At 55.5% G+C, this 25630-nt stretch overlaps 1 protein-coding gene across 4 annotated transcripts; it reads left to right on the plus strand.

Moving 5' to 3' along the window:
- The first annotated feature begins 4332 nt into the window (after positions 1-4332).
- Positions 4333-19646, plus strand: Tbkbp1 (TBK1 binding protein 1). 4 transcript variants are annotated; one of them, XM_052195435.1, is made up of 10 exons: positions 4333-4419; positions 6154-6407; positions 6715-6837; positions 7033-7137; positions 8132-8312; positions 9044-9228; positions 9317-9378; positions 16335-16453; positions 16588-17306; positions 18195-19646. In XM_052195435.1, the coding sequence occupies exons 2-10, from the start codon at positions 6183-6185 to the stop codon at positions 18321-18323; spliced, it is 1848 nt and encodes a 615-aa protein (XP_052051395.1). In that variant the 5' UTR covers positions 4333-4419; positions 6154-6182; the 3' UTR covers positions 18324-19646. The 4 variants fall into 4 exon arrangements, with proteins under 4 accessions (XP_052051395.1, XP_052051396.1, XP_052051397.1 ...); XM_052195436.1 differs by lacking the exon at positions 4333-4419 and adding an exon at positions 4672-4832; XM_052195437.1 differs by lacking the exon at positions 4333-4419 and adding an exon at positions 4968-5787 and having other exon boundaries at positions 9047-9228.
- The last annotated feature ends 5984 nt before the right edge of the window (positions 19647-25630 follow it).

Consider the following 25630-nt stretch of genomic DNA (forward strand, 5'->3'; position numbering starts at 1 on the left):
TACATAGCAAAGTTTCAAATGAGCCTGGGCTTGTTAAATAAAAATAGGGACCATGCCTAGAAGGGCTGGAAGATAGCTCATCCATTAAGAGCTCTCACAGAGGACCAGGATCAGATCCCAGACTCACATGGTGGTTCACACCTGCCTCTAGCTCCAGTTCCAGGGAATCCAACACCTTCTTCTGGCTTTTTCCAGCACCAGCCATGTATATGGTACACATACACATAATTATGTGGTATACATACATGCATGCATACATCATACATACATACATACATACATAAAATAAACTCTTTAAAAATAAAAGGCAGGGTTAGAGAGATGAATCAGTGATTAGGAACACTTGTTTTTCCACTGAGACCCAGGTTTTGGACTGGAGCACTGACTGCTCTTCTAGAGGTCACAAGTTCAATTCTCAGCAACTACATGGTGGCACACAAGCATCTGTAATGGGATCCGATGCCTTCTTCAGGTGTGTACTCACATAAAATAAATTGATCTTTTTTAAAAAAGGGTTAATCCTCCAGTCTCAGCCTCCCCAGTAGTTGGGGTTAGCAGCACACACCACTGGGGCAATTTTGGGGGAGCGGGGGATGTGTTCAGTGGTCAAGCAGTTGTCAAGCATGCGCAAACGCCCAGGTTTGTCCCCACACCATAACTTTGACTTTGGATAAAAATAAACATCGTTTTTGAGAAAATGAGACAGTTAGTTGTGAAACAGCTCTGCAACGTACCAGGTCTCCCCCCGGAAAGCTCTGTCCCAGAGTCCATGGCTGCTCTGAGGTGCAGAGCATTTTGAATCTCTGAAAGAACAGGAAGTTAGTGCAGGAATTGCTTTCCCCCACTGACCTCACCTCTGTCCAGAGGGACCCAGCAGCTACCCAGGATGGTTCCACAGTATCCCTGACTTCCTGAGGCCTGGATGTGAGGCATCAAAGGTGGCACTGTCACATACATCTAATCAGTTTTGCCCGCCAGCTATTTGAGACATCTGGTTTGATTCAGTCTAATGCTGCTTCCTCCTCCTCCTCCTTTTCAGGCAAGAATGGGACAGGAAAGACAAGAGTCTTTCTCCAAATAAGGAGTCATGGGAGTGGGAGACAGGCTCTCTCTGATGGTTTCCAGGAGGGTTACCTGCCAAGCCTCTGCTACACCACTGCCTCCCTCTCTTGCTGTATCTGAGAAGATCAGTTAGGAAGGTTTCACAGACTGACTAGTGCCCAACACGACTCCCTCTTCTATCTAACTCCTCCTCCCTACCCTTTCCATCCCCCTGGTGCTCCCCTTCTGTCCCCTCGTTAGGATGAGCCTAGATGGTTTCATGGTTCCTAGAAAGACTTAGACAAAACCCAGCTTTCTCAGAGAAGTGAAGTACCTAAAGTCTCATAGTTTCATTCCTCTATTCACTCAATAATTCAGAACATGCCTTCTGATCCCCCAGGGTTTACCTCAAAGGCCATGTCATCTGCAGCTCTTCCTAGACAACCCTGAAGCCACACCCCACGGCTTACATTCACTCAGAAAGAACCCTATCTATCGCTGACTGCTCTCTCAGCCCCTGCTTTTTGAGACTTTACCACATAGCCCACCACCTCCCCAGTATTGGAATTACAGGTGGAGGCCACCACACTCAGCTTCTTAAATCTGACTGCTTCTGCTTCCCAGGTGCTGGGATCAAAAGCAAGCATGGCCACACCCAGCCTTCAGCTTTTTCTTTTTCCAAGATAGGGCTTCTCTGTGTAGCTCAGGCCATGCTGGAATTCACTCTATACACCAGACTGGCCTTGTACTCAGACACCTGCCTGCTTCTGGCTCCCAAATGTACCTGGCCAACTTGTTTTAATTACTAATTCCTTTCTTCTCTCTCTCTCTCTCTCTCTCTCTCTCTCTCTCTCCTCTTTCTTTGTAATTCTTCTACCAGATTTTAAGTTCCATGAGAACAGCCAGGCGGTGGTGGTGCACGCCTGTAATCCCAGCACTCTGGGAGGCAGAGGCAGGTGGATCTCTGAGTTTGAGGCCAGCCTGGTCTACAGAGTAAGTTCCAGGACAGCCAGGGCCACACAGAGAAATCCTGTCTCAAAAAAAAAAAAAAAAAAAAAAAAAAAAAAAAAAAAAAAAGGCCCATGAGAGCAAAAAAGAGCACACTTCTTACTGTGTATTCAGTATGCAGTATGTCATGGATGTTTGAGAAATTTTTGTTAAAAGTCAGACAATCCTTTCCCTGACAAAGTAAGCTGAAACAAGAAGATTACTTTTCTTTTTCTTGTTTTTTGTTTGTTTGTTTGTTTGTTTGTTTGTTTTTTGGAGACAGGGTTTCTCTGTATAGCCCTGGCTGTCCTGGAACTCACTCTGTAGACCAGGCTGGCCTCGAACTCAGAAATCTGCCTGCCTCTGCCTCCCAGAGTGCTGGGATTACAGGCGTGCGCCTCCACCACCCGGCTGAAGATTGCTTTTCATTTGATGCTACAGAGTGAAACTATGTCTCAAAATATGTTCAAAGATATTATAAATAATTGTACATTTTTATTGACCATGAGCTGGGATGAGCTCTTGTCCTAGAATATGCTGGAGTCAGGGCCAGACTTAGGGGCAGGTTTTCAGTCAGCTAATTCTTTTGAGCTTTTGTCACCAGTCACATAGAGCCTAGGACAGAACCAGCTGGCTCTACGGTAGCAGGCGACCCAGGCTGCAGGCAGGGGCTGACTCATCCTGGAGAGCGTACTCAGAGGGCACCTAGACCCACGCACTGTCCTTCCCATCGAGGGAGAGCTTGCCATGGTCAAGTTTACAGCTCACAGGAGTTGTGGAGATGACTCCACACCTGACCTGGCCTCAAGCTTTGCATGTTCTTACTTCACAAGAGAAATTCTGGAGCCTCAAGGGAAAGCACACCTACGTTGCCCGTGGGTCTACCGAGTTGGATGACCTATGTTCCAATCAGCTTGCCTTCACAGCTACAGGATAGATGGGTCATCCTATATGGTCTAAGAAAGTTGGTGCTTGCTTGGCCAGCAAATAGCTGGTTTTCCTTTGTGTTCTGGACTATAAAAGGGAGCAGGCCAGCAGGAGGCCGAGCCAGTGAGAATCCCCTCCTTTGAAGAGTGTCCAAGACTGGGGCTGGTCATCCTGGGAGGAACAGCTTACCTCAGCCTAGCATGTTTCTCTACAGTGGAGAAGATGACAACTGCCCTTGTTTCTCAAAGCTCACACAGAACAAGAGACCTTTTCTTTCATCCTTCCCGTTTCGAGTTTCGAAGTACTCTGCTAGAAGCCAGAAAGGTGGACTCGGGTCCCGTGGACATCTTACTAACTAAATACCGACCCCATCAGAGCCCCTTCCCTAGCTTATGCCTGGCCTGCAGAGTTCACATCTACCTCCCTCGCAAGGCAAGGGCTCTCAGCTTTCCTCTGGCGCTCTCCCAGCAGAGTCAGGCTGGTTTTGCCTCTGTCCACGGTTCTTAATCCACCGGGGAATGAAAATGACTCATTAACATCTCCCCAGCACTCTCGGGGCACCTTGGCGTCTGATCCCTATTCTTTCCCCATTGGGGTGGCCTGTCGGGAATGATCTCCTGTCTAAGTCAGGGGTGAAGTAACTTGCCCAAGGTCACACAGTGGGAACGTGGCAAAAAGACTTATCTTTTCCCTGGCAGCTTGGCAAGTGCTCAAATCTTTGTGTAAAGGGCGAGGTATGATGTTTCTTCATCTTTCTGGCCTCTGGGAGCATCTATAAAGGGCTTGGGAGGGCTGTCCGTCTTCCCAAATGAACATTTTATCTCCTTAGTTCACTCTCACTTTCAAAGTTAGATTTAACTCTAATGTCTCTGTGTTCAAATGGATAGATCAGATCGATGCCCCTTCCTACGAGAGCAAAGAGTACATAGTCTAGTGATGTTTCTTTGAAGACCAATAAAAAATAAAAATATTTTCCCCCAAATAAACAGCTCCACTTCTTCCGAAAATGTGCAACCCCAAGTCCTGCCCCGAGGCGCCCCAGCACACAGTCCGCAGACACTGCGCCGGTCGGTCGGCAGGGAGGGGAGGCCGCGCGGCGGGGAACTGGTGGGCGCCAGGCGCGCTGCCAGCCTCAGCCGGGCCGCACCGCGGGGGCCGCCGCCCCTCGCCACGTGGTGGTGGCAACCGCGGGGTCCCGGGCGCCAGCCCAGCTCCAGAGACCCAGAGCAGCCGGGGAGGAGGAGGCGGAGGAGACGGCGGCGGCGGAGGAGGAGCGGGGCGGGCGGGCGAGCGGGAGGGAGGGAGGGGGCCGGGAGGGGAGGGGAGGGGGTGGGGAGAGACCCGGCGGCGGCGGCAGGGCGCGGAGCGGCGCGCGGTGCCAGGGGGTGGGGGCGCCGGGGCCGGTCAGGGGAGGGAGCCGGCGGAGGGGTGCGCTGCGACTGCGAGCAGGAGCCCGCGGCAGCCGTGAGTGCGGGCTGGGGCCCGGACCGGGGGAGGGGGAGGGGCGCGGCGGACCGGGGCGGCTCGGGGCGCGGGAGGCCGGGGCCGGGCGCAGGTGGGCAGGCGCTTCGCTTGGGAGCAGAGCAGGCAAGGGTCCTGCGCCGCTGCCCGCAGCTCGCGGCCGGCCGGGCCGCCGCTGCTCAGTAGCCCGCCCGGGGCCCGGCCGCGGTGGGGGAGGGGGCTGCGCGGTCTCTGCCCCACAGAGGGGAGGGGCGTCAATTTCTGTCGGCCGAGCCCGAGGGGTTTAAAGAGCCGCTCTTAAAGGGACCGCCGGAGGCGCCTGGCCGGGACGGGCGCCCCCTCCCCAGGAGCCTGCGCGGGCGCTCGGCGAGCGGCCCCAGGATGCGGAGGAAGGCAGCTTGGGTTGCACGGCCGGGGTGTGTGGGGACACGGAGTCCTCGAGTGGGGGTGGCCCGAAGTCGTAGGCAGGGGTGGGGGTGGGGTGTGTAGTGAGCGCTGGCCGGCGGAGTAGGGGGAGGGGGATGGCGTGGGCAAGAAAGGGTTAAAGGTGGGGCCAGCCCTGCAAACACGCGCACACGCTCCTTACTCAGACCTGTCACACGCGTCTGTCCCTCCGGCACTTAGCCGAGGCTGGGAGGGGGGAGGGGGCCGAGGCCTGCACTGTCGGAACTCGCGCCTTCGGACTGAGCCCCCTCGCCGAGGCGCACACACGCTCCAGCGCGCGCACACACACCTCGGACATTCCCATAGTGCCTCACGTGACACTCGGCCCGAACGTGCCCACCCTACCCACACGCTCACGCACGCGTGCTCACACGCGCACACACAACCTCTGGTCGCTCCCGAACTCCGCGCTGACCCCGGTCCTCCGCCCCGCAAAAGCGCTCATTGACGGCGGCACACCTACACTCATTCACAGACACACACTCCCCCCCACATGCCAGTCGCAGCCACACATTCATAAACAGGGCCGGGAGAAGTACACACGCACCCCCTCGCTGCCTACTCGTTTTGGGAGCCCTGAGTCATTCCTGCCCCCTTCCCAGGGCGCCCCATTTCCCCGAGTGCAGGCTCAATAGGACAAGCTGGAGTCTCCCTTGATGGTCTCGCTTCCCCTGGGCCCCCTCGCCCAGTTTGCTGCCTCTGACACTCAGCCAAGGACTTCCTGTAGGTCTGCGCCTGGACAGTTGCCACAGCCCCGGTGCACTTGGGGAGGCACTTCCTTTTCCTGAACTCTGGGATCCTGCGGGAGGAAGTTGGGCGGGGGCCGCAGAGGCCAGGCTGACTGGCGGGACTGGCCGGCCAGAAGCACAGGCCTTCCTTAGGAGCAGGCGACAGAGGCCTGGGATGGGAATCTTGGCGGCTGTCGAGGTACTTGGGGGAAAAGGGAGATCTGGGGAGGAGAACAAGCCGAGTAGTCCGGGCAGGTTCTGGGCTGTGCCAGTACTGGTACAGCAGCCTTCCCGGTCACAGGTCTCTCTGGGTTCCCTTGGCCCTGTTTATCATTTGTCATTTGTCCCCCGACTCCACTCAAGAGATCTATCTGGTTCCATCTCCTTCCCCTATAAGCAGTCACAGCAGAGGATAGGGCAGGAGAGAGAGAGAGAGGTAGAGGTAGAGAGGTGAGATCTGTCTTCCAGCCGAAGCTTTACAGCTACCACAGGTTCCTCAAATAAGCATGGAAGAGTTGGGGACAAACAGCAGGTGGTCCTCTTTACTCTGTTCCTGCTTTCCCAGGAGGCCCGGTGTGGCCTGAACCCCTTACCATGGAGTCCATGTTTGAAGATGACATCAGCATCCTGACCCAAGAGGCCTTGGGGCCCAGTGAGGTGTGGCTGGATGGTCCTGGAGACCCGTCCCTGGAAGGGGACATGTGTTCTGCCTCCCACTTCGCTCTTATCACAGCCTATGGAGATATCAAGGAGCGGCTAGGAGGCCTGGAGAGAGAGAACGCCACCCTCCGCCGTCGCCTCAAAGTCTATGAGATCAAGGTCAGAACCTATATGCGATGGAGAGTTGTATGGTCCTGCTGCTAGGGTGGGAGGGTGCCGAAAAGATCCCAAGGGTCCGAGGAGGAGGCCAGAGCTGGAGGCTGGGCCTTGAAGAAGTGGCTGCTCTGGGTATGAGGAACTCCTGCAGCCAGTCTCAGGGGTGGAGGAGCAGCTCAGCTCTGGAGTGGTGGGTCCATTGGGGAGGACAGGGAGAGGAGTCTCCCAAGCTGGGAGTGGGGTTCTGGTTCCGGCACAGAGTGGTCATGGGATGGGAAGCCAGGCTTCTCTGAGGACTGCCCTCCCACAGTATCCGCTGATCACCGACTTTGGAGAGGAGCATGGCTTCCCTCTGTATGAAATCAAGGATGGCTCCCTGCTGGAGGTGGAGAAGGTCAGTCTGCAGCAGCAGCTCAACCAGTTCCAACACGAGGTAAGCCCTGGGTTAGCTTCCCAGCCAGCCCAGCTCCCTTAGTCCTTCTGCTTCCATCACCTTGCCCCAACCCTCCCTAATTCAGGTTCAGCACTTCCCATTTCTATTGGGAATAGGGTTGGGGAAGTTGGGGAGCCCCTCTGCTCCCTGTCAAGGATGGCCCTGACCCTGGCGCACCTCTCCGGGCCTACCCAGTTGCAGAAGAACAAGGAGCAGGAGGAACAGCTCGGGGAGATGATCCAGGCTTACGAGAAACTGTGTGTGGAGAAAAGCGACTTGGAGACAGAGCTGGGGGAGATGGTGAGGCCCAGGGAGTGGGGGTGAGGTACCTGACATGTGCGATTCTCTCCGAGCATTCCAACCCTGCGAGTGTGTGCTGCCCCGTGTGTCACACACACCCTGCTGTGTACACACTCCCTGTATCTACTCATCCCTGTCTGTGAATGCCTGCTTTGCCGTGTGAATGACACAGTCGTATCACCCTGGTCATGGGCGACTGTACCCTGGGCTATGCAGTGCTAGGATGTTGTGTGTGTGTATTTGGCTCGCACACTCCATCAACCCTGTACCTACAGTATAGTGTCTGGGAGAGGGTGTGAGTGACACGAAAGGTGCCCAGAGCACTACATAGTTCCCAGCACAAGCGTGACAAGAGTCACCATGTGGCAGGTGGCTCTGTCAACTCCTGGCTGTGACCAACTTGGTCAAGTTATTTAGATTTCATCCTTGATGAAAAGCAGAGAAAATGGTAAGCCATCTCATTTAGCTGCTAGGAGGGCAATGGGACATTAGTGTAAAACGGTTTTCCTTTTATAGTCAGGAGCGTTTGCTTGGAATTCTCTGTATGCCAGACACCGTTCCTATCCCTCCACACACACTTACTCATTTTAGCTCTCACAACAATCAAAGAGGTAGGCGTGGTACTGCCATCCCCATTTTATACCGGAGTTACACAAAGCCTAGAAGTGCTTAAGTCCTGTATGCAAACGCAAGTTACATCCCGAGGGAGAAGGAGAGGGAGGGTGTGGGGCAGCTGGACCCGGAGCCCAGTGTTTGCAAAAACGTCCCTGCGTGACAAGACCAGAGGAGGTTTGGTTCTGACCTTGCCAGCAACAGCAGCCAGAAACATCTGCATTGCAGGTGCTGGGAGAGGAGCCCTCACACCTGTGACCACGTGGAGTGTGAGTGTGGGACACTCCAGCTGTCTGTGCTCCAGTCTGGAGAGTGATGACTGCCCAGCCGGGGGACTCTCCTGGCCCTCTATAGACCCCTGGCCCTCTGTCTTTCCCTGCAGCGGGCCCTGGTGGAGACCCACCTACGGCAGATCTGTGGTTTGGAGAAACAGCTGCAGCAACAGCAAGGCCTCCGGGATGCAGCTTTCTCCAGCCTGAGCCCCCCAGCTGTTCCTGCCACAGCCTGTCCTGACCTGGACCTGCACTATCTGGCTCTGAGAGGGGGACCTGCCTTGGGTCATGGTGAGATAGATCTCAATGGCTCCTACCGTCCCGCTCTCCCTGTCTCTAACTGTAACCATTTCAGTGTGCCTGGACACCTCTGGCTTCCTAAAGCCTCATTGCAATATGTTTCTTTGTTTCTTTCTTTCTATTTTCTTCCTTTCTTTTCTTCCTATTATTTGTTTGTTTGTTTGGTTGCTTGGTTAAAGATAAGGTCTCACTACACAGCCCCAGTTGGTCTGCTATTTACTGTGTACGCTAGGCTGTCCCTGAACTTGGAGTCATACTCCTTATTCTGTCTCCCCAGTGCTGCGACTGCAATCATGTAACACTACACCAGGCTGGTGTCTTCAGTATCTTAACTGTATGCATAACTATTCCATTCTCCCCTCCAACTGTTCCTCCACAGCAGCTACACTTTCACAAGTTCTCCCACTGACATCCCTTGGCCGCCTAGATCATGCAATTCTCAGGTGTGCCAGCAGAGGGCGTGCCCACTCAGGGTCCCCCTAGGCTGTGACTGGTAGAGGCTCCTGAGGATGTTCCTGACTGCATCCTTATTTCTCCTCCACTATCTGCGACAAGGCCATCCGGATTTCCCTTGTAATAGTATCTGGTCCTTGGGTGTTTGTCTTTCTGGCTCCTCTCAGTGCCTTGGGCTGAGTCCCTGCCCCAGCAGTTTCACTTTGTACGGACCTGGGAGTTGGTGGGGCCAGCTAGCGCCTACCTGGCATCATCTTGTCTCCTGACAGCAGGTTGGCCTGGCCCTGCGAGTGTGAGTGTGAGTGTGAGTGAGCTGGAGCGGAGACGCCTGGAAGAGGCGCTGGAGGCTGCGCAGGGAGAGGCCCGGGGAGCTCAGCTCCGGGAGGAGCAACTCCAGGCGGAGTGTGAGCGACTTCAGGGAGAGCTGAAGCAGCTACAGGAGACCCGGGCCCAGGTAAGGGGCACACAGCAGCCGAGAAGGGGCGGGACAGAGGCGAGGCGAGGCGAGGGGAGGCGCTCTGACCTCTTGCTTTTCTCCTCAGGATCTGGCCTCCAACCAGTCGGAGTGTGACATGGCTTGGGTAAAGAGAGTTGGGGATGATCAGTAAGTCATATCTAGCCCTTGCCCTCTCAACCCCATATGCTAGGGGACCTCCCCAGGTCTCCATCGTTGGCTCTCCATCTGTCCACATGATCTCAGTGACCTCTCTTCTGAGGTCTTGGGGTGTGGCGCCTGGGTTGCTTGCCACTCTGCCCCTGTTACAGGAAATGGGGAGGGGCTCTGAAGTATTCTGGTTCTGGACCAGGCCCATCTCTTCTCCACACGCGGGGAGGGGGATGTGTTCAGTGGCACTGCCGCCCTGCTCTGTGTTCTCTGTACTGAGTTTACGCACTAGAAACGAAACTTAGCAGGCCAGGTTACCCACTCTGACCTGTGAGCAGGGAGGTGGTCTCCCTCATTTAGGATTTGACCTGCCTCGTCTGTTTATTTGAAGTGAGGGGTCCTTGAGATGGGTAGAGAATAGCTGCGTCTGTGGGGAACGTGACGGCGGGGCCTTCAGATGGGTGAGCAGTAATGGCGTCAGCGACTCTCACAGCTGCTCAGTGCCTGTCCTCACCCACTCTGAGAAACTGCTTAGCTCCTCTCCAGGAGAGGAAGCAAGTGATACATACGGGCTTCATACATTCCTTACCAGAGAACACTGAGGCTCAGAGAGGGAGGTGCTAACCTTCCATCACACAGCATAACCAGTTCCCAGGATCCCAAGGGCCCTCCCTTCCAACAGGTTTCCTCAGCATCCTATCAGTTTCTGGCAAGCCAGGGGGACCCCTTGCTTCTTCCCCTCAGTGGGGTGAGGACCTGGGTGGAGCTGTGGCAGCTGAGAGGGTGAGAACCCAGTTTGTGGGACTGATGAGGAGACCCCCCCCCCTCAGCTAGGTTTGTGGAGGTTGGGAAGGAGATTGGTGGAAAGGATCCACCGCTAGCTGTGGCTGGGGCTCTGGGACCACTGAGGGCCCTATGTTCAAGCCTGGAACATGCACATACCGACAGGATGTGGATTCTTGCTCATTCCAGAAGTTATACCAAAGGCACCCTTAGGGATCAGTGATCCAACTCCTTCTTATAGTGAAAGTCACTCACACACACACACACACACACACACACAAATGCATGCTCTTTTGGTTTTTTAAAGATTTATTTATTTATTATATGTAAGTACACTGTAGCTGTCTTCAGACACACCAGAAGAGGGCATCAGATCTTATAACAGATGGTTGTGAGTCACCATGTGGTTGCTAGGATTTGAACTCAGGACCTTTGGAAGAGCAGTCAGTGCTCTTAACCACTGAGCCATCTCTCCAGCCCCCAGGGACGAACGCATGCTTAATGGAAATCACAGGGCTGACACATGGCTTTGATCCCGGGAACTCTGCCTGGGCTGGGGAAACTCTGCCTTCTTGGCTTAGCCTTTGTCTCTCTGGACCCTGGAGTCCCCTCTGGGGCTCAGGAGTCAGTCAGCCATTGCTGCCAGATGTGAAAGGAGAGGGTGAAGTAAACCTTGGGACAGGGTAGAAGGGGAGGATCCTCGGGAGCCAGGGGCGTGTGTGTGTGTGTGTGTGTGTGTGTGTGTGGTGAGGGACGAGGGATGGGAGACACCATCCCAGAAGCGCTGTCACTCACATTGCTTCTTCTGGACAAACCAGTCCCTTCCCTCCCAACCCGAGGGAGCTGGCTGAAGCAATTCTCCCGTGGCATGGTGGGCTCTTCCCAGACTTGTGTGCGGTCCCTGGATCTCTGTCAGCCTAGCAGGCCCGGCTGCTCTTTCCTTCCTTTAGCCCTAGCTTCTGGACAGCCCCAGCGGGCGTGGCAGAATCAGTTCTCACAGGAAATCCTTGCTCTCCTGGTAGCTTTATTTTCTTATCAAGTCAGCCTTTTTGGTAATAGGCAGTTCCCTGGGGCTCCTTCCCATCCTCCCACCTAAAGAGGTCTCCGTCACCTCTCCCCAGCTCCCGGGATCAGGGATCAGCAGCCCTCCTCTTCCGTTTACCTCCGCTGACTCTGGATCGGTGGAAATGTTATTGATGGCTTTCCTGGGAATGAAATGCAGGCACCCGATTACCTGGGGTGGGGGGGAACAGCTTCTGAGTTCAGCCTGCCTCTGGGTATAAATCTTCCCATCTTGAAAGGTTCCTTCAGCCTCAGCTTGGCTGCTGGAGCCGCCAACGTGATTGCACTGGTCCTGCATTAAAGCCGCCCCTTCCACAGTCTTGCCTGTGTGAACCCCACCCTGTGCCGCCTGTGCTGAGGAGCAGGCCTTGGGGGCAGCATCAGTCCCTCGGTCTCAGCTCCTGGCCTACAAACTCTAACCACCAGTCATTTCCAGCAAGCAGGACTGACATCAGGTCAGACACACCAGGCTGGCATCCTCCAGCCTGTGGGTAAGATTCTAGTGGGTAGCTTGCTTCCTGGTGGTCATAGCTCGGCCCAGGGAGCCAAATGGCCACAGAGGAAGGCAATGAGGAGGGAGGGGGCAGCAGTGGAGTTCACTGAACTTGGGAGGACTTCAGGGAAGAAAAGGACCCAGGAAGGTCCCAGTCAAGATGGCATATGGAGGGAGGATGCCCCTGGTCCCCTCCCCTCTGGGCCTGTGGATTCCTGGGTGGGGCCGTTGAAAGCATGGCAAGTGCTGGGGAATAGAGGTATTTTAGAAAGGGTTCCAAGTAGGTAGTGTCTCTGGAAGGCAGAGTCTTACTGGCGAGGGGCCCAATGAAAAGACGAGGTCCGCTATGGGTAATGAGGGGGAAATCATGAATTACAGCCCTTTCTTCCTAGTGTGGGGGGCTCAAGGTTGCAACCTTGGGCCTTTTCCGCCCACTCCTCCCACCCCCCTCTCTCCACCCACAAGCCTCTGCGTGGGCTGTGGTTAGTGGTGGGGAAGTGTGAACTCAGAAGAGAGAGGATGGAAACTCTGCACAGAGGTCAAGGGCAGTGTGGGGTGGGTCAGGACGGAAGTCGGAGACCCCCGTGTACCCCGAGCTTAGCCTCCTGCCCCCCCCCCCAAGCCGTGAGCCCAGGGCCGCCTCCTCTGGGCTTCTCACCCTCCCTACTTCCTTTCCTGTAAGTCTCCTCAGGCCCAGAGCACAAAGAACTCACCTCTTAGCACTTGAGCCGCAGGGTACCCTGAGGGTGGGCAGGGGCTCTGCTGGTCTGGCGGACTGTGGGTTTGGAGGGCATTTCCACCCTGTGCACAGCTGCCACCAGCCCGGAGCTGAGACTGGCTCCTCTTTCCCTGTAGAGACATACGTACCTTATCGCTCATCACTAAGTGGTTTTTGTTGTTCTTTGTCAGAGTTTTGGTTTGGTTTTTGTTCTTTAAGACAGGTTCACGTAGTTTTGAACTTGTTACATAGCTGAGGACACCTTTAAATCCTTGTCCCCTCCCCTCCCTGGTCTACCTCCCAAGTTCAAACATTACAGAGTGTGCTGCCAGTTGGGTTTTTTATTTATTTTATTTTATTCATTTATTTATTTTGAGACAGGGTCATACTATTTACCTCTGGCAGTACTGGAACTCACAGAGATGCGCCTGCCTCTGCTGGGATTGAAGGCATGTACCACCATACCTGGCACTTATGTCTTTTTTTTGAGATAGTATATCACCATGTAGCCTTGCTGGCCTTTAACTTAGGGTGGTCCTCCTGCTTCTTCCTCCCAAGTGCTTGGATTATAGGCATGAGCTACTACATCCAACATACTAAATCTTAATCCAGTACCTTAAAGGCCGAAACCCTAACGTGGGCTTTGTCATCCACACCTGTCTGTCTAGACTGGACCCAAAGTGAGGTGCTATCTCTACAAAGCTTCATCTTACTCTCATAAAGATGAGGCATAAGAAGTTGAGGAACCAGGGCCAGGCAGTCCAGGCAGGTCCCAGTGAGTGGAGTGGCCGGGCTCACTGTTTGTCTGCTCAGGTGGTTCTGCAGGTAGGAGGGCTTTTATAAGAGGGTGACCATGTGATTTGTTGACCAAATTGCATCACTTTTGAAAGTGAAAGGGGACATTGTTAATTATGCAACTAGTGTGAGCAGGGACAGGCCTGGACAAACCGGGGACCTTGGGTCCTGCCATACTGTGAGCTGCTCAGTCCCACCCTATGGGGGGAAGCTTCTGGACACATAGCCACCTGGCTCTGCCTGGCAGAAGCTGCCCTGAAGAGCTCAGGTCTGGGGACCACAAGTCGAAGCTGGTCGAGGAGCATGAGGGCTCAAGGCTCTGGAAAGGAAGTGGTGGAGCACTGGCTTGTTGCAAAGTGACTTCCTCCTCCGCCAGCCCGCAACCTCAAGTCCGCTCCACGGCCTGGTGCCTGTGGTCCCCTCCCTGAGGGTCTGGCAGGCAGGCGGGAAGACTCATGCTGGGTGTGCCTGTGGGTGGGTGGAAAGTTTGGCCCCTAAATTCCCCTGCTGGGTGGGGTGGTTGGGGCAGTGAGGGGCAGCCGTGGGTAAAGACGGGAGGGTTGGGAGGGCTAGGAATGCTGTTTCTGCCTTTCTCCCAGGTCTGCATCCAGTGATGGTTCTGACCCCAGGGCAGCCCTTTCTCTGCCATCTCTCTCCTCAGGCACCGCACCTGATTCTGTCCCTGGCCCTATACTGCACTGTGCCTGAGTTCATCCCTGTCTCTTATCCTGACCCTCAGCTGTGTCCATAACCCTGACCACAGAAGAACTACCAGCCCTGTGTCTAGCCAGACCCTCACCCCACCTTTCATCCAGTCTTTAAGCCAGTCTCATGACTTAGCTGAGTTCTGGCCCTACTGAACCCACCCTGCACTGATGCGGGGAGCCTGGGGGAGTCTGTGTGGCTCAGAAATGGCTCTGAGGTATGGGAGAGGGCGCTCGGGTCTCGGGCCTTCTGGTTTGCGGTGTTTTATTAGTGACAGTGAAGACAAGTGCCTCCAGGAGGGTTCTGAGATCCCTGGACTACTGGAGGTGAAAGGTTAAGTCACAAAGGAGAGGGAGGCCTCTCCTGCCAGCTCTGCTATTGGTACTCTGGCTTCTCTGAGGAGAACACCCTAGTGGGCTGAGAGCAAGGGTTTGAGTCGCTGCTCTGCGGGCACCGGAATCGTCCCTGTCCTTGTATGCCCGCCAGCCTTCTTCACTCGTCACACAATGGTTTCTTCTCCTCCCTTCTGCTTTCTCCCTTCATTTCTCTCACTTCTGTGAAGTCTGGGAGCCATATGAGTAATGTCTCTACCCTGGACTTAGGAATCTGGGAGGATGGTGTTCCTATCCGAGCGTCAAGGACTTGACCAAGTGGCTTTACCTCTGTGTACCTTTTTCTTACCTGTGAGGTGGATCGTCTTAGAATAGTTGTGAAGGCAAATGAAGGTCCCAGCACCGAGCCTGACCCTAATCAGTGTTCCTCACCCAGTGCAGCGAGTGCTACTGCTCACGTGACCTGTGACCTGTTCTCCCTCAAGCCCTGATGGTGGAAAGCCTCTCAGGTGTGGCCAGGAAGTCAGGAAGCGGGGTGTGTATTTAGACGCACGTGTGAGGTTCTACATTGTGTTGTCACATTGAGATTTTTTTTCCACTGAATTGGCAGTGTTTTCAGTGAGTCATTCTGGTACGTAGCCTATTCAACCATTGGTGTGTGGGGAGAGATGCCAGAGAAAGGGCATGCCCCACAGGTCTGTCAGGAGGAGGCCGGAGCACCTCAGTCTGTCCAGGGTCTCAGAAGTCTTTGCGAGGGTGGCCTGGGGCTCCTAGAGGATTGTATCGGCTTGCTCAGGGCCCACTGTCGTCTTGGAGAGGGTCTGAGCACTCGGAGCTGAGGGCTTCTTCAGTTTCTTGTAGCTCCTATTTTTTTCCACTCCAAGGAGAGTGCCAGGCACTGGGCTGTGGAAACTAGGGTGGCTCCTGGCAAGGGAGCCAGCAGGGGAGCAGGGGACCTGGGGAATGAATGTGACAGGTGAGATCTCCCAGGCGGGGTGTGAAGGAGACGACCTGTATCTGTCACCTGAGATGCAGCAGGGAAGGTGGATAAGGATAGCAACTGTGCTTTGTGGGCAGACCTGACGCTCCACAACTGCACTGTCCTGAACCCCCCACCCCGGGCTCCCACTGCTATGTGCGTAGCGTGATCCTGCCCCCCAGAAGCCCCCAGTCTGACTAGGAACTCACAACTGCTGCCCTCGGATTGCCTTCAGTCTAAAAAGTGAGACTTCCCTGGAGGAGTCCCCAGTTTGGTGTGGGACATACCTGGACTTCTTCCCCGACTTGTGAGGTGAAGGTGGTGGAGCAGAAGACTCATCTCACAAACATGGTGTGGGTTCCCTGGATGACAGCTAGTGACGCCTTGCTTTCCCTAAGAAGTGGGCTTAGCTCCCAGAGTCTTTACTGTAATTGGGTTCAAAGCCGTTTGGTTACTCAGTGTCAGCTCCAGAGCACAGTTTCAGCAGCCGAACTTTGAACCTGATCTGTATCCCAGGCTGTCCGTCCCTCTGCTCCTGCATCTGCCTCCTGAGCAGGGTGTGGGGTCTGGTGTGTGTGTGTGTGTGTGTGTGTGTGTGTCCTGTCATCAGGGACCTGGGCTAGTATGTGTGCAGTGTAAATTCAGTACAGTTTTTTTTTTTTTTTTCTGAGACAGGGTTTCTCTGTATAGCCCTGGCTGTCTTGGCGTCACTCTGTAGACCAGGCTGGCCTCGAACTCAGAAATCCACCTGCCTCTGCCTCCCAAGTGCTGGGATTACAGGTGTGCGCCTCCACCTCCTGGCTTCTCAGTACAGCTTTCTTAGGAATCGCAATTTCTGCAAAAATTAGAAAAACATTCACACATACCTGCATGAGCTATGGTCAACCCCCAAATGGGATTTAGTTCAGGGACCCCTTGGAATCTCTCTATTCTACATCCTTGCCCTAGGTCAGGCGGAGGATCTTAAAGCACAGAGGATTCCTGCAGCTGGGCTAGGTGTGAACGCTGTTTGGCAGAGCAGGCTCTTCTACAGACAGGGCCTAAGAACCACATCCCTTTTCTTCCTCACCCCTTGCCCTCTGACCTCAGGGTGAACTTGGCGCTGGCCTACACAGAACTGACTGAGGAGCTGGGTCGGCTTCGGGAGTTGAGTTCCCTTCAGGGGAGGATCTTAAGGACTTTGCTACAGGAACAGGCCCGCAACGCAGGTGAGACTGCCTGAGCCCCGTGGGAACAGGGGTGCTGGGCCCAGGAGTCATCTTCCATCCCTTGGGTGGGCATTGCCCTAGTAAGCCCCTGGTTCGCCTCTCCACCCAAGTCTGTCCTGCTTTGTCTTTCCCAGGCCAAAGGCACTCACCGCTGTCGCAACTTCACTCCCCGGCCCCTGCGTGCCCCTCACCCTCCCCACCTGCCCGACCGCCTCCCTGTGCCCCGTGCCAGTCCCCCGCTGCACAGCGCCGCTCGCCCGTGCCCCCGTGCCCTTCGCCCCAGCAGCGCCGCTCGCCCGCCTCGCCGTCCTGCCCGTCCCCAGTCCCACAGCGCCGCTCGCCGGTGCCACCGTCGTGCCAGTCGCCCAGTCCGCAGCGCCGCTCACCTGTGCCACCCAGCTGTCCGGCCCCACAGCCCCGGCCGCCGCCACCACCGGGGGAGAGGACGCTGGCCGAGCGTGCCTATGCCAAGCCGCCCAGCCATCATGCCAAGGCCGGCTTCCAGGGCCGTCGCAGCTACTCGGAGCTGGCGGAGGGGGCGGCCTACGCTGGTGCCTCCCCCTCCTGGCTGCAGGCGGAGGCTGCCACACTCCCCAAGCCCCGCGCCTATGGCGGCGAGCTCTACGGCCCCGGCAGGCCGCTCAGCCCACGTCGAGCCTTCGAGGGCATCCGCCTGCGCTTTGAGAAGCAGCCATCAGAGGAAGAGGAGTGGGCCATGCCCGCCAGCCCTCCCAGTCCCGAAGCGGGCACCATCCGCTGCGCTTCCTTCTGTGCGGGCTTCCCCATCCCAGAGTCCCCCGCGGCCACCGCCTATGCCCACGCCGAGCACGCACAGTCTTGGCCGTCCATCAATGTGAGTAGTGTACTGCTTCCCTCAGTCTGGGTCACTTAAGATGCAGAGCGAGAGCCTGCCTGGCCTCGCTCTGGGTCGCACCTTATTGCTTATCTTCACACTTTGGCAGGGCCGACATCCTAGCTTGCTTAGCCTTTCCCTTCCTCCTTTCCAGCTTGGTGGGAATAAGGCCCCACCCCCACCTGCACTATTAAAGTGTGGTCCTCAAAGTGACAGCCCTGGCTTTGAGTCTAACTCCATTTTGTCTGAAGGACCCCCTTCAAGTTTTCTCAGTGGTCTGTAAAAGGAGGACAATGGTGCTATTACCTTAGCAGGTTTTTAGGAAGAGGCGATGGTCCTGAAGTAGTCTTCAGGATGTGTGTCTCAAGCAGGCCATTGTTGGTGATCAAAGGATGGGCTACTAAGAGGAACAGAAGAACATGGACCCGCTTAGAGGCAGGCCTACTGTTCAGTTCCTCCTCCAAGCCTCAGAGCCTGGGCTCTTTTCTGTCCGGGCAGGATAGCTTATTTCAGGGCCCCAGCCTTCCACTAAATTAACACGTTTCCTGAGTGACACAGCTACCCCTTGCCACTTGGAAGGACTGAAATCAGGGTTGCACGTGGGTTAAGGTGACTGTGTCTCAGTCACTCCGGAAGCATGCCAAGGGAGGTCTTGGTTCCCGTCATTACTGATGTGCCTTAGCTAACTGAGCAGGGACTCTTACGTGCTTTCAAAGCCTCGTGGGCAGGGTGGTGAATGCTGACTAAAGACTGCAGCAAATGTTGAGGATAGGGTTGGAGAAAGGATGTCCAGACTCCTACATGCTGTAGCCCTCCCTGATATGAGTCCTAGGACAGAGCGGGCGAGATGTGAGATAGACTCTAAGTGCCTTCATTTTCTTCCCACAGCTACTGATGGAGACGGTGGGCTCTGACATCCGAAGCTGCCCCCTCTGCCAGCTGGGTTTCCCTGTTGGGTACCCAGATGATGCCCTTGTCAAACACATTGACTCCCACCTGGAGAACAGCAAGATCTAGGGCCCCTCTCCCACAACTGGCTGTTTCTCTGTTCTCTCTCTCTCATCACCCCCCAAACACTCACTTTGAATGCTGCATGAATCTCGTGGGGGGCCCCTGCCCCTTGCGGTCCCCAGATACCTCCACTAGCTACCGAGTCAATGTGTGTGCCGTCTTCCCTGGTCCAGGCACCACTCAGCTCTGGCTCTTTCCTGGAGGTCGACCAAGGCTCTCCCCGTCTTCCTGGTTTCTACTGGGGAGTGGGGATCTGGTCTGGGATGAGGAGGAGATACCCTCCACCTCTCTCTGCCTTTCTGTTCTTCAACAGGGTTGTCTCCATGAGGAAGTCTAGTGCTCAGGGGAGGGAGAGGAGGGGGTGTCAAGAGCCTTGGCAGCCCTTCCCAAATGTCTGTCCTTCCCGGGCTGCATTCTTCCAGGAAAGACCTCTTGATATGGTGTCAGAGCCTGTCTCATGACTGATCAGCTTGGGGCTCGTGGTACTGGGGAAGGAGGCATCTTGTTTCTTGTTAGTCACTGCAGGCCAGCTCTGTTCTCCCCCTCTGCCCACCCTGGCAAACCAGGAATGTGGTAGAGGGGTGGGAGGACCCTGCAGGCCTTGGATGATCCAGCCCAAAGGGGCTGCCTTGAGGCTGGAACTCCTGGGCCATTACCCTCAGTCCAGCCTCCCAGGCCTGGGCTCTCCAGGAGCCCCTGGCACTAAGGTGCAGATCACCAAGGCAGATGCTCCACCCCTTGCTCCCACTGCAGCTCCTGACACCACAGGCTCCCCAGAGCCCAAGTGTGACTCCGCCTGTGTTTGCTGAGTGGGTGCCATCAGCCCCTCCTCCCAGGCCAGAACCTGAGATTGGGCCCTGGGTGCTGTGGAGATCAATTTCAAAAGAGCTAATCCCTTTCCCATACCCACCCACCCCATTCCCTCTGTGAAATCTACCTCAGAGTCGTCCCCTCAGAAAGACAGGGGAGTGGGAGGCTGGGGCCCCAGGCTGAGGTGGGAGCCTCCTGAGGGAGTCTGTGGCCCACTATGAATCCACCCCTTGCTTCAAGCCTCCCCGGGGCCTTGGCCAGCCGATGGCAGTGAACACTACTGTCCATCGAATGTGCCATTCTGATCCAAATCTTCCAGGCCCCCTCCCCACACCCCTCCTTCCTCTGTGCAGGGGGTGAGGGGTATGTCAGCAGGGAAGGGGCCAAGGACTCCAGAGACATGTCATTGTACCCTGAGTGTTCCCCAGGGAGGGGACATGGGGAAGGGGGCCTGTAGAGGGGAGAGGGCCAAGTGCTCTCTGAACAAGTTGGAAGTCCAAATAAAACTTACCTGTTCCATCTGCGTGTGCTCAGACTATGCTTCCGTGGGTGAGATGGGGCCTTGACCCTCACTTGGAAGGTCTGGGAAACTGCAGCCACGGGACAGCTGGGACTGGCCAGCGTGGTCGGCTCCCGCTCTGATTCTGTTGATCATACTGTGGCTGATGGTGACAGGTGACTCATGTCCCCCTTGAGAACAGGTTTGAGGCAGCAGCCCATCCCTGATCAGGTGCAGGGGCTCTTGAACTTTCCCTCAGCATGTCTGGCCAGCAGCAGTTCTAGTGCTCTGGGCCATCTTAATGGATCAGTAGTTAGCCCTCGTTTTTTTCAGATAACCTCTGGATGCCAGGAGCCAGGCTGGGATAGCATAGAAGAGACCTGTGTTCCAGATCCTCATGAGTCTAAGACTATGAGGACAGGGCAAGGCTTTAGGCTCAACTGCTACCTCAAACACCCCAAACTGGAAGGTCAGAGCTGGGTCACGAACTCATGACTTTTGTCCTAGCCTTGGCTGTGCCCTCTGTGTGGAATAAAAAAAAAAAAAAAAAGAAGTTTGAGTTATTTATTCATTGACTCTATCATTTCCACATGCTTCCCCCACCCCCAAAAAACGTTCACTTCAAAACAGAAAACGGGACTTGGGAAGGGCTGTGGGTGTGGCTTAGTGGTAGGACTTTTGCTCATCATGTACAAAAGCCCTGGGTTGAACCCCTGGAACTGGAGAGAAAATATAGGACATGGAGGTCTGTGTCCATCAGTGACTTGAGCTCAGCTCTAGAACACAGCAGCTGCCCCTCCACACTCTGCAGCTAGAGCCGACCTCTCCGACTCCTGTGTGGAAATCAGCAGCTACTGCCTGCAGCCAAGACCCGCCAAAGTGCCAGGAAGGGCAGAGCGACTTGCAGATGTGGCTCCCAGCCCCGAGAAAGATTGTAGAGCACCGTAGTGGTCCCCGTGGTTCTGGAAGCACCGGCTCATGCGACACAGAGACTTAGGGGTGGTCCTAAGGATGGACACAGAAAGAAAGGGATTTCCCGGGTCTTGAGAAAAGAAGGCCGGAGTGGCTAGAGGTTGCGAATGAGCCCACACGTGAGCACAGGCAGGCCGGGTACCCTGAATGTAGTCCCTGGGTGGGGCTGAAGTGGGAGTGGGCCCAGGTGTCCTGCCTGGACAGTCCCCTGTCATCAGGGTAAAGAGAGCGTGGGGACATTGGATGCAGATTCTGGCAGCTTGTCTCCCTGATTTTTAGGGACTCAGGAAAGGCTCAGGTACAGGACAGAACGTTGTGGCTGCGGGCTGGAAGAGAAGGCGGAGGAGGGAAGAACAGTGGGCCTCCATCTAGGTCCCCTCCACAGCACAGACTTCATCCGACACTCCTGAAAGGAAGGGGCTGGGAACAAGGGAGCTGGGGACCCTGCGAGCCCCATCCCTTCCACCTCTCAAGCAGGCTCGTGATCACAGAGGACATTTGCTATGGAGTGTTCTCCAAAGCCCAGAGGGCAACAGGGACTGAGAATAGCAGGGCTCAGGGACCAGGAGGTTGACATTTCTAGGCTCCTGGAAATGAGGTGGAAGGTTGGAACAGCTTTCCCTTGAGTAGGATAGAACGGAGACTCTTGAGAGGCCAGAAGTGACTCCTGCGAACCCGCTTGCTCTCCCCAGCACAGGCTCTAAGACCCTGGAGTGAGGGAGAGGACTTAGCAGAGGCCAAGTCACCCAGGGCATCTCTGTCCAACCGCATCTCCAGTTCTGGCCTCATCCCCCAGATTTCCCCATCTGGAGGTCATGCAGACTTTCGCCTCTGTCCTAGCTAGGTCCATGTGTAGGTTGTGTCAGGTGATCTACTGAGGAGGGTCACAGCTCTTCGTGGCCTCTGCTGAGAAGAAGCTGATTGGTGATAAAGGCAGGGGTGTATGGATGAGTGGGCCTTCATGAGAAAACCTCACCCAGCTGACAAAGACAGGGGCGGAGTTCTTACTCTCCAGGTCTTTATAAGGCAGGGGACTAGGACCTCTCTCTTTCAGCAAGAATGAAAACAGAGCAACTTTGGTCACCACAAAGAGAATAGAGGTCATAGAAGAGACACTAAAAGCAAAGGGAGGGCAAAGGGTAAAAGGGAGAAGCGGGGCAAGGCGAGAGAGAGAGAGAGAGAGAGAGAGAGAGAGAGAGAGAGAGAGAGAGAGAGAGAGAGAGAGAGAGAGGCGTGAAAGCCCCAGTGCTCGTTCTTTTTCCTGCTCTTCCTCCACTTCCACTCTGCGACTTGTGAGATTTTCAGTGCCCCACAGAACTGCTCCTGGCCACCCAGTTCCCATGAGATCTAATTCCATCCGCCAGGAGAGTTCTAAACCAGTTCTGAGTGTTAGAAAACCAGTTCTGAGCCTGCCCAGGAGCAGCCTGAGAGGGAAGCTCTGACTTGGGGTACTGGTCTGTGGCACACACTAGAGTCTATGCAATCACCAGGACACAGCTCCCCATCCATGGCCCTGAGGCGGGGGGGGGGGTGGGGGTGGGGTGGGGGTGGCGGCGGGGAGGCTGAGGGTAGGCGGGGCAGGCTCAGTGAAGGGCTTGGATGCTCACTTTGTACCCACACTGACTTCAGGGCAAAAACAGATCTCTCTCTCTCTCTCTCCCCCCCTCTCCCTTTCCCTCTCTCTCTCTCTCCCTCCCCCTCTCTCTAAGGATGCAACCTCGACCTGCAGCTTCGGCCCCTCTCCCGGCCACTTTGGCCAAGGGCAGAGCTACTAGGTGCTCTTGGTAGATGTTCCAGACTGCTGTGTGAATGTGGGCACAGGGGAGGGCAGGGAGGAGCTGGGGGACAGGATGGGTGTCACCAGCACCTCCAGCACCTCCTCATTTGCATTGTCACTGACACCCTTCTTGACCAAGAAAATGGAGCCAGAAATAACAGGGAGGGGGAGTGGGTCCCTCGGGGGATGACACAGGGGGCTCTTCCCTTGCCTTCAACTCTCCCACGGTGCAGGGGACAGGAGGTCAGCTTCACAGCTGGCCTGGGGGAGAGATGTACCCACTGTGCCTCATCCCCCTCAGACTCAGCAGACACCCCATCCCAGCCTCTCGATGCGATGCTGCCAACCCCACACTCCCTAGGGCTACCCCATCCCTGAGGCTACCCCACGTCCCTACCCAGTGAACCAACCCTTCTTGCTACTGTGAAGACTCCAGCCCTACCAACTGGGACGTGGCCCCTGTCCATGTTCCCCAGTCCAGAGCCCGCCTCCTCCATCCGATTGAATCTTTCCCAGATCCTGAGCCTGAGCCTCTTGTCTGCCCATGAGCAAAGCAGGAGACCATGCCACACAGGAAACAGTGCGGCCAATATCATCAGAGTGTATGCTTGGAATCTATGGCAGGAGATAGAAACATCAGAGACCAGTGTGAAGACTCAGCCCCTGGGACAGCACAGTACCCTCACAGAGGAACCTTTCCTCTTGGGGCTCCCAGTTCAAATGGAGGCCATCTTTATTTAAATAAGATCCCCGTGTTGAGCCACAGAGGGAAAGACCAGGGAGCACACCTGTTAGCCTTGCACGCAGTAGGAAGAACTCAATTACCGAGTTCCCGTCCCAGTCAGCCATTTTTCCTTCCTTGACTTAGAGACAGACTGTGGCTTAAACCCTCACCAACACACTCGATGCTCAGATTGTTTACACTAAGTTTACTTCTGCCCCCACAGGGCAGCCACAGCAGAGGGTGGGAGCACAGGAGACAGTGGGTACGGAAGGTGGACCATGGTCAGTAGGTTCTCTTCCCAGCAAGGGATCCTGGGGTGGTGAAGAGGTGAGGGAGGAGGGCACAGGCAGAGCCAGGGCCAGGCAGGGAAACGAGGTCGCGAGAGACAGCAGGGAGAGCTGTGAAGGTGCGGTGGGGAGTGAACAGTGAACTGAGAACTCCCTTCACTCCCCCCCACAAGAGATGCTATTTTGGGGGAGAGAATATATGCAGTGCAGGGGCAGTGGGGGAGGCTGCCCGCCTCCCCAGGGGTCAGCCAGCTGCTTTCAGCTTCTCGTTCTCCCAACCATCTTCCTTGGCCTCAGTGCTACCTTTATTGCCTCTTTCTCAATTAAATCTTTTTTGTTCCTGACTTGAGACAGGGAGAGATGGGCCGAGAGGTTTGGAGCTAGCCTTTGACCACCTCCCTGGAAGGTCCCTGTGGCCTCTGTCAGAGGGAAAAGGCCTCTTAGAGACAGACTGTGGCTTAAACCCTCAGTTTATCCTTGTATCCTCGGTTAAACATGTAGAGGGTACTGGGGAACAGAGTCAGGCTGAAGACTCTGGGTTATTCTAATGTCTTCCAAAGGCACTCTGGAGCCTCTTCCCTCTCAGCATCTAACAGAGGCCTGGGGGGAGCGGTCAGGGAGGCTACTGTCTAGAAGCCGCAGCCCTCCCTGGGGAAGCCAGTCTTGCTCCCGGGTCTCCGGGGGGCTAGATGGAGTGTGCTATCAAGAGGCAGAGCCACTGCTTGGCACAGAGGGGAAATTCTTGCACCTCAGCTCAGCTCTCAAGGGCCCTGACTCATTTTGGGATGAAGGCTCTAATGCCCTGTGGGTTTCTGTGGTGGCTTGGGGCAGAGGAAGGGAAAAGCAAGCAGATAGAGTGTGGCTGGAGACTTTTGTTTTCATTTTTGGAGTTCAGTTGTTTATCTCCCCAAAGGTATGGATTCGCCTGAAGAAGGTTGGCTGGGGTGGCGAGAAAGCCCATCTCCTAACTCAGGACCAGGTGCAATCGAAGGAGCTCCTGGGGGGGGGTTAGACTTTAGGAAGAATAAAGAAGTTCAGACAGCAGCAGAAGAACGCAAACCCTCACCCTGGACGGCCACAGTGCTTGCTCCCTTCCTCTAAGGCTGGCCTGTCAGGGTCCTGTCAGGCAGAGAGGGAACACAGCAGGCAGTAGAGTCTGAAAGCTCTAGACAAGGAGGGACGGTGGTGAGTCCCTACCACAAGTAAGGGACATGGGTTAGAAGGCCATAGGACCAGAGGCTCTCCTGCCATCGCAGGCCCTCCCATGCTGGGCTCTTGTCCTTAAGCCTTTTCCCTCTTCTGGCTCTGCAGCCCAGAGTGAGGGAGACAGTGGCTCCTCCGTGCTCTGGAGCAAGAGGTCAGCCTTCCTAAAGACAGGAACTGATGAGGGAGCCCTGTGCCCCAGGAAAGGAGCTGAGGGGCTCAGTTTGCAAGACCCCTGCTTTAAGCCCATGGAGAGAGGAGCACTGCCCCCCCTTCCTGGAGCCCTTGACCTGTGGGTGTGACAGAAGCTGATATCTCCTCCGTTCCCCCCCCCCACAGATAGCAAAAGCAACTGTGGATGGGAGGTGAGGGGGAGGACGAGGAGATGGTGTGAAGGAGATAGCTTTCCCCAGCATGGGTGAGGGGCAAGAGAGAGGCTAGTGCCCCCTGTACTGGTCTTTGTGGCGTGTCCTGCGCACGGGTTCTGTTGTATACTCAGAGCACTGGCACCCCTTGCCTGCCTGCCTCGGTACCCCACTGCCTCCCAGATGCAGAGACCCCAGTGCATGCAGCCCTCCAGGAGTTCTGTGCTCAAAGTCTCTCTCTCTCTCTCTCTCTCTCTCTCTCTCTCTCTCTCTCTCTCTCTGTGTGTGTGTGTGTGTCCACGGCCCTCATGGTGTCATGGTGGGCACAAATGGACTGCCTCCCCTTGATGTCCAGGTAGATGCTGTAGACTCATCTTGTCACACACACACAATCACACATGCACACATGCATGCACTCACACACTCCTTCCAGGACACACACATGGCAAGACACATTTTCTCTTGTGCATGTGTCTCTCTCTCTCTCTCTCTCTCTCACACACACACACACACACACACAGCCTCTCGCCCAACTGGATCGCAATGCCACATGGGTACGCCTCAAGCATCATGGGTACACCAGAGAGAGTGCATGCACAGATCACATGTGTGGCACTCTTGGGTTTGAGGCTGACCCCATCAGCCAGTGGTGTGCCGATGGACACTTAGTAACCAG

Source organism: Apodemus sylvaticus, chromosome 10, assembly GCF_947179515.1.
Source record: "Apodemus sylvaticus chromosome 10, mApoSyl1.1, whole genome shotgun sequence".
NCBI classification, from domain to species: Eukaryota; Metazoa; Chordata; class Mammalia; order Rodentia; family Muridae; genus Apodemus; species Apodemus sylvaticus.